This window comes from Crocodylus porosus, unplaced genomic scaffold (genome assembly GCF_001723895.1).
Source record: "Crocodylus porosus isolate Cpor-Errol unplaced genomic scaffold, CroPor_comp1, whole genome shotgun sequence".
Classification (NCBI taxonomy): Eukaryota; Metazoa; Chordata; order Crocodylia; family Crocodylidae; genus Crocodylus; species Crocodylus porosus.
Genome location: NW_017728906.1, coordinates 66,167,764 through 66,176,475, shown reverse-complemented (window position 1 = coordinate 66,176,475; position 8,712 = coordinate 66,167,764). Strand labels below are relative to the sequence as shown.

General features: G+C 39.0%; 1 protein-coding gene across 1 annotated transcript in view; it reads left to right on the top strand.

Annotated features, from left to right (window-relative positions):
- The window catches only part of GLRA2 (glycine receptor alpha 2), a 220,244-nt gene that overhangs the window by 61,444 nt on the left and 150,088 nt on the right, over nt 1–8,712 (top strand). Inside the window, exons 5-7 of the mRNA XM_019529298.1 lie at nt 2,838–2,920; nt 4,127–4,264; nt 6,061–6,275. Coding sequence (XP_019384843.1) covers nt 2,838–2,920; nt 4,127–4,264; nt 6,061–6,275 — 436 coding nt within the window. The remainder of the gene's footprint in view (nt 1–2,837; nt 2,921–4,126; nt 4,265–6,060; nt 6,276–8,712) is intronic.

Sequence of the window (8,712 nt, the reverse complement as noted above, 5' to 3'; positions counted from 1 at the left end):
AACGGTCACAAGCTGGCAGAGGGTAGGTTTAGGTTAGATATCAGGAGGCGCTACTTCACAGTCAGGCGGCTAGGGTCTGGAATCAGCTTCCAAGAGAAGTGGTGCAGGCTCCTATCCTGGGGGTGTTTAAGAGGAGGTTAGATGAACATCTTGCTGGGGTCGTTTGACCCCAGCACTGCCAGGAGTGACCAGGAATAACGGTCACAAGCTGGCAGAGGGTAGGTTTAGGTTAGATATCAGGAGGCGCTACTTCACAGTCAGGCGGCTAGGATCTGGAACCAACTTCCAAGCAAAGTGGTGCAGGCTCCTACCCTGGGGGTCTTTAAGAGGAGGTTAGATGTACACCTTGCCGGGGTTGTTTGACCCAGTACTCTTTCCTGCCATGGCAGGGGGCCGGACTCAATGATCTGCTCAAGTCCCTTCTGACCCTAGAAACTATCTCTGAAGATGTTCTCTTGAGCTGCTCTCATTGATGCAGTGAATAGAAATGACTCCCCATTTGTCCAGGTGAGCAGTGAATAATTTAGTCTCCCAGAAAAGTACCTTTCATTAGGAGAAGAAAGAGGAGATGCTGTTATTCATCCTGTGAACAAACTTATACATTCTGTTCTGTTCTCATCTCCTGAAGCAACTAGCTATATTATCCTTAAAGTCAATGGAGGCAGATCTGTTTACACCTCAGAGGCATGGAGCCAGTATTTAGAAGTGTTTGCTTTCTTGCATTTGCTTTATTAGAGGGGCTAAAACTAGATGCTTCCTTTCATTAAGCTGAAAGTCTGAGGTCAAACTCCCACTGAGCCCCTTTCTCAAGGGTGAGTGATAGAATCTGTCTCACAAGCTCTCATCAGCCTGTGAGCAATGTGTGGCAGAGGGGCCAGACTTACTCAGGTGAATTCAAGCAAATTATATATTCTGCAGCTCAGTTTTCTTTCTTCCTTCCTTCCTTTCTTCCTTTTAGGTCAGAAAATGAACTTACACATATAACCTATCTTTAGCAGAAGAAGAAAACGACAAGTTTGATATTAACATTTCAGAAAATAAGAGAAACAATCTTTTATTACTGCCATGGTTTAGCAGCTAAGATAGCTCAGTCTTTAGTCTGGTAAATGATATGGCAAATATATAACTTACTAACATTTTTGAAGAATTTGGAAAAATATGTACAGGACTGAGGACCACATTTTCAAAGGTCTTTATGTTCCTGATAATGCACATAGGTGCCCAAAATACCCACATGCTTAGCTCCTAATCATTTCAGTAAAATGTGGGTGCTTAGGCAGGCACTTCTGAAAACAGTGTTAGGAGCCAATCTGCATCTCCAGGCGCTTAAGTATTTTGACAGTCTGGCACTGAGTTCAAAGTACTATCATCTTTTACATTTTATCACAATAGAAAACCTGTGTGGTGAGCAAGATAGGAGCATTAGGTAGGTAGTGTATTTAGCAGGTGGTTACACCTTAATTTAAACTGGATTGAAAAATGAATTGTTTAATTTAGTTTTGATTTAAATTGCTTGACTGTCATCCATTTGTTATTGTTTTAATTATTGCTATTTATGGGTATTGTGGTAATGCCTACTATACACACATATAATAAAAACACAGTCCCTTCTCCAAAAAAGTTTACCATATAAGCATCTGACAAGAGGCAACAAGTGGCACAACAAACTGAGCAACGGGTTACAATGAGTAGATTACAGTTGGTATAGTCTAAGCACATTCCCAGCTGTCCCTTTTGCTATTGAAATCCCCTTTTATACCACTGTCTGCTACCCCTGGTTTCTATTTGACTTTTCCTGGAGTTCTCAAATATTTCACTTGTACAGGTGACATTAGTCTCATGGACACTGCTTATCCATAGTCAAGATCACATAGTTTTTTCTGTAACAATGACAATAATTGATTGCATGGAAAATTATTAGTAACAGAGTGTTAACAAATAGTATTAGCTCTATCTGGTGCAATGACTGTTTTGCCCTTTCTGGAAAAAGATTTAGAACATACTGGATGAAATAGTTCCCATTGCCATCCAAGGGGAAACTCCCATTTATTAATAGCTGCAGGATTTACCTACTTCCTCTATATTTGCACTTCATTTCATTCTTCTTTTTAGATGTTCTGTTTTTGCAAAGTGGGGAGGAGTAAGATGATATGAAATATGTGGTCAGGAACCAAGAGATTCCTGCAGTTCATTGCTGGCGCCTGCACTGTTGTTTCTGAATCTTTATGCTAGGCGAAAGTCGTTTGTAGTATACAGTTTTATTATTAAGTAATCATTCTTACTGCAAGCTGCCTTCAGCCTTTGTTGGGAAGGGTGGCATATAAATTGAATGAATGAATGAATGAGAAAGGGTATGCTCCTTTAAGTTTTGTGGAACTGAGAGTAGTCTGAAATATTACATTTACTACTTCTATAAATCTTGAAGGAGTGACATCTTGGAATCTCAGCTGTTCTTCAAAATAGCCCAGATCATTTTGGATACTACCTGAGTCATTCTACTGATTTTTATCATTTTATAATCACATTTTTGTATTATTGTTAAAAATGTTTCTCCCCTGCTTGCATGAAAAACAGAACCTGTATGTACAGAAAGAAACTATGCAAATAGAATTTAGAAGAGAGAACCATAAACAAATCTTTTCATGATGTTAAGCTTTGGTCATACAATTTCAGTCCTTATCACAAATACCTGAGAGGATGTTCACTGTAAGACCAAACTTCTTTGGCTCACAAACTTGACTCCTCTCTTTAAATATTGCTGACCTATGATTTTTCTGCTTTAAATATAACTTTGTAAATATTTTTAATGGTAGTTTACTGTTCTTATCTATATTTAGGCTAACTTTAACCCTATCCTGTCCCATGGACTTGAAGAATTTTCCTATGGATGTGCAGACATGCACCATGCAACTAGAAAGCTGTGAGTAATCAGATGATTTACCTGGTGGAAAACTTAAAAAAAATATCAAACCCCACAACATTATAACAGTTTCAATACTGATCATGAGACAGTTTTTGCAGACTTTTACCTGCATTCTGAAACAGTGTCTTTATAACACAAGGACAGAACTTGCCTTGCCTCTACATTAGGGGCATCAAATTCATCCAGCCCTGTGCATCAGATTAGTGGCACAGGACCAGTCTGTGGGCTGGTTCTGACCCATAGGTCAGCCTCACATGCAGGATACAGTGTCTGTCCTGAAATGTCTGCCTGCAGTGGATGCCACCTGCAGTGCGGTCCTGCTACCTGTTGAATGGGGTGGCTGTGCTGGGACTAAAGGGCTGTGCTGCAAGCAGCAGCCATTTTGATACTCTGAGGCCTTCCTGCATGCGATGGCTACTCTGGGATGTGTCACTAGATCCAGCGTAGAGCTGACTTACGCTGGAGTTGGCACCACATGTGGGGCCATCTGGCCTGCTCGAGACCCACAGGCAGCAATGAGGGATGAATGATGAGCAGGGTTCCTGGTTTTCTATGATAAAAACAAATAAAAAATTTTCTGATTAAAGCCCCCCCTCCCATTTTTCTGTTATATATATTATCAGAGAAAAAAGGATACCTGATAAGCTTCCCAGGGCTGTATCCAGCCTCCAGGCTCTCTTTAACACTACCGTTCTACATTGTTTCTCCTCTTATTCTGTCTCCTTCTGCTGTATGTTTCTCAGTACTGGGTTTCAAAGAATTACGAAAGTATTTCCTTTTTTTTTGTAAAATGCAATAATATAAAAACAATCATTTTTATCAAAATTAAGAATTGTTTAATCACAGAGTGATGAAAACAAAATGAATCAGTGAGACTGATATGCAGCTACACTGAAATATAACTTTTGTTGTGAATAGTGTCCTTGGCAGTGTATTAAAAGTGGCTTTCCACTGGAAGCAAACTGTAGCATATATTCAGTAATTTTGAGGTTTGAGTGGAATGTTTCATCCACGTTAGTGGAGTTACATCTGTGATGTGGTTATGGGGCTTAATAATGTTCATAGCAATGTTAGAGATTCACAAGATGTGGGTGTACTAAAATTTGTCCATTCAAACGTGTGGTTATTTTCTCCTTCATGATTTGTTTTCATTTGACACTCCACCCTGTGACAATCTAATGAACAATGATTTGTTTATTTTAGTTGGTTACACTATGAATGACCTGATATTTGAGTGGCTAAGTGATGGTCCAGTGCAAGTTGCAGAAGGTTTAACTTTGCCACAGTTTATTTTGAAAGAAGATAAGGAACTTGGTTACTGCACAAAACATTACAACACTGGTGAGCAGTCTCTTAATCTTTCCTTTAATAATTACTTCTCCTACTATACTTTATGCAATTTTATAATAGGAGAACCAGGTTGATTTGTGGATTTATTTCTTTTTGCATGAAAGTTTTTTTCTGGTGAAAAATGCAAATTCAGTGGAAACAAGATCTTGCAAATATGTGTTGATTTTGCTAATTTTTATTTGTTTTAAAAAAATTAAATTTTGTGAAAATAAAACTTGATCATTTCAACATTTTTGAATGAAGCTTGTTGCTTCTTCAATTTGAGACATTTTGTTTCAATGTCTATTGAAGGGAGTGCCTGAAGTCTGTGTGTTTCTGATACACAAGATGGGGATTCAACTGTTGAAGCTGACTGTTGCTTGACCTGCTTTCTTTTAATATGTGTAAAGGAAAGCACATTTTTCTTTAATATGCTTTTTAAAAAAAAAATCTAAAAATTTACAGGGCAGAATTAAACTATTTCAGTTCTCTGAAAATGAAACTTTTAAAAATCAATTTATTAATTGTGAAACTTCAGATAACCAAAAATAAACCATCTCCAGCATCATGGGAGGTAAAAGAAGAGGGACAAGATTGTGAGGTCAAATGGGCAGCCCCTGAGAAAATCTATAGTTTCCCTGCACAGGCTAGTACTTCTAGTCTACCTCCTGTTCTCTGGCATGGAAGTCCTAGCTCACAGGAAGCCTCCAGGAGCAGTGATAAAACCTTTGCAGCATGACAAAGTGAGATAAGAAGTAGTATGTAGTCAGAAGAACTTCCAAATTCTCAAATGACCCTTGTCTCTAGAATATCTCCTAATGTTTGCAGATTTGGAGGGCTGAAAGCTGTGTGTTTTCTTTAGGGCTAGGTACAGACAGTCAAAAAGCCCAAGCTTGGCAGGTTAGTCTAAACTGCACAGATTAAATTGAAACAGAAATGAACAGTCATTTACCTTTGATTCAGGAAATGCAGCCACATGTCTGTAGGGGCTCAGGCCAGAAGCTGGGGGTGCTAGAGCACAGCTCTCTGGCTGTGTGTTCACTACCTCTTCCTCCTGCCCCTGAGGTCTCTGGGATTTGCAGTCCAGGTTAACAGTAACAGGACTCTGCAGCATCATTTTCTCTCTGGGAATTTGTAGTCCACAGTTGCAGCCAGCAGTAAATTTGAGTGTTGGAAGGGGTGACCCCACAAACTGACCCCATACTACTTGTCTAGCCTGTAGGGCCAGAAGGTTGGGCACCGTTGATGTAGAAGAGTGACTGGACCATTGACCAGATATATCGACACAAGAAAAAGCACAAAAAACCAAAGAAGAATGGGACTGTTTACAAAACTTCTTTGGTTTGGTTTGGTTTTCTTGTAAAATGTTCACACAGAGGCATAAATAAAATAAAATATTTTTTATACATGTCACTTTCCACCACCAGAATTGTTATTATGCTACAGGGAAGTCTTGTTTAAATTTCTCTCAAATAATAATAAAAAAATTACATTTTCTCAAAATGGAGCAACAGTGTTATTGTCTGTTTCCTTGGCTGATGTGAAAAATTTGGCATAGTTTTGTAGCCAGGATTTCAAATATCCTTTGGTTTTATACTTTAAGCTACAATGCTATAAGTGCTATTATGTTATTGTTCTGAGCCAGAACAATATTTTCATACTAGGACTGCTGCCTTTAAAGCTTTATTTTTTTGTGCACTATGAAATCTATGAGTCTGAAGTTGGGCAGTTAGGTTGGGTTCATAAAATAAGGTAAAATGTGCATAAGATATGCAAAAAAGATTCATAAAAGCAATTTCATGTTCCAGGAAAGTTTACATGCATTGAAGTCAAGTTTCATTTGGAGCGTCAGATGGGATACTATTTAATCCAGATGTACATTCCTAGCCTACTGATCGTCATTTTGTCTTGGGTTTCCTTCTGGATCAACATGGATGCTGCTCCAGCCAGAGTTGCTCTGGGTATCACTACAGTCTTGACAATGACCACTCAGAGTTCAGGCTCCAGAGCTTCTCTTCCAAAAGTAAGGAGTTCCTTTCAATACACAATATTTATTGATAACTTGCTGAGAATTTTTTTGGAGCTCCTGCAAACTTTGTTGAATATACTTAGGATTTGTGTACTGGAGAAGGTTGCATAAATTCAACTAATGGTCTGCTGATAGAGGAGAATAACAGGCTGTGTGTAAACCTTGTGGTTTAAACTATGTTTTCATTGATTTAGCTTACATCAATTTGGAATATGTTCAAGCCAAACAGCAGCAAACTACTGTCAAACCCAAATGAGTTTCCACAAAGGGGTTTATCCCAAATTAACTCAGTTGGGATCAATGTAAACTATAGTTCAGTTTTGTTGTGTGGACAAGACCAAAGATCAATACCAACCCTGCGATGTTTATGAACATACCAGACACAATAATAATAGAATGATGTGCATCATAGGCACACCCTTGAACGTCCGCTTAAAAGCAATAGCGTTCTTATCAGTACTGTTACGCCCTTGGGAGGATTTATTGTTTCAGAGACATGCTCTTATTAGCTTTGGAAGTTTAGGTGGATATGTTTCAACATTTCGGAACCAGAGTTTTGAAAGTACGTAGGTGCTTAAAGATTTAGATTAGTAGAGAGCCTCAGATTTCTTCTTGTATTCTGTCTGCTTTGGGTGCTCTTAATGGTAGAGTTGGCCCAGGCTCTTACTGGATTATTGTCCCAGGAGTTTACTGGAACTTTCAACCCAGACTACTTGGTTGTACTGGTTACAGCCTGCATTCTGCTTTCACTCAGCCTGGTAGCTCACCCTCTTTGCATGGTGAACCAAAGTGTTATTACTCAATTGCTGATAGTCTTCCAAGTTCTTCACTTAACATTCCCCCTTCCCTGAAAATTGCTAGAAAAGCACAAAGAACCATAAAGTCTATTCACTTGATGGGAGTGAGTTTATCACCAGTGGAAAAACAGTAACTCAAGCGTGTCATTGCTGGGCAGTTTCTCAATTTCAAGTTAGGCCAATGTGGGTGTTATTTTAACATCCTGTATCTTGTTTAAATGGTGCATATGTGAAATAACTTTGAAAATTGCTCAGATGTTATTACTGTTTCTGTTCTGTTGGTGATATGAAGACACATTTACAAATCTGGTGACTACAGTCTGATTCAGTACAAGTTGTGCACTTTAAAATATGTCTAATTTGTCATGTGGACTGTGAAGAAGATAATTTTTCATGTGTGAATTTAGACTTCCAAGTGAAAAAATTCCTAATATACGCACTGTTTATTTTTTATAGTGCTCTGTAAACAGTGTGACAAAACATTACCCAAGAACCAACTTAATTCTGAAATAACACACCCATAGGCCTCTGGATATTGAGTCAGAGACAGGATCAAACAAAATGTTTCTGGAGAATGAGATTTCATTTAGCATCCACTAGTCTGAGAAGATGGTGAAGTACTGTTGAGGTTAGATTCTGATCTCATGCTGGATTTTCTTGGATAGATGGGGAAGAGACACAAAGGGATGCTTGATTCCTGGGAAGGTTCTACTCCATGTAGTTTAGACTGATAAAGGCTCCAAATACAGGTCAGGAACTGTCAGAAGCCAGCAGTGCTGTGCTAGGGCACTGATGCGAAGCCATGCAAAGGAAAGAGATTTTTTTTTTATTTTTAAGATTTTGACCCATTTATTTCAGTGAGGTTATTGTAGAATGATATTAATCTAAGTGAAATCAGAAAAGCAATCTCTGTGTATAATTAGCAAAGCTGTTTTCTAACCATGGTGTCCATGTAAAGCAATTGGCCCACATGGCAAAACTAAATCAGCCGCAAGAAGAGTACGATTAAAGATATGATCTGAGAAGAGGTCACCGTATCTAGGTATATTTGAATTGGTTATGTTAGTACATAAACACCTGTTCAAAGTGTATTTTGTGGTTCTTGAAGTTAGTCCAATAGTTCTAAATCTGGACAAGAGGCTGACAGTGGAGGACTAAACAATATAATCCATATGAAATACTAACCTCATTGTTTAATATCTTCATTAATGATTTGGAGGGTGGAAATCTGAGTGCAGACTTAACAATTTTGTAGATGACACCAAACTGGGTGGAGTTGTAGACTCTCTGGAGGGTAGGATGAGGATTCAGAATGACCTGGATACATTGGAGAACTGGTCGGAATTAGTGAAGTGAAACTCAATAAAGACAAGTCTAAATGCAGGACTTTGTAACAGAATGGTCAGTCACCTGCACAAATGCAGACTGAGGAATGACTGGCTATGCTACTGTGAGGGCGCGGGGGCTAGGGGCGGCCGTGTGCTCCCTAGCGCCGCCTACCGTCACGTTAGGGTGACGTAGCACCCTCAGAATTCTCACCCGCCACGACTTTGATGTTTAAATATATAATGTGGAGGCTGCCAGTTTCCCTAATGGACGGTCTAGTTGTTCGTCCCTCTCCCAGACTGGGGATT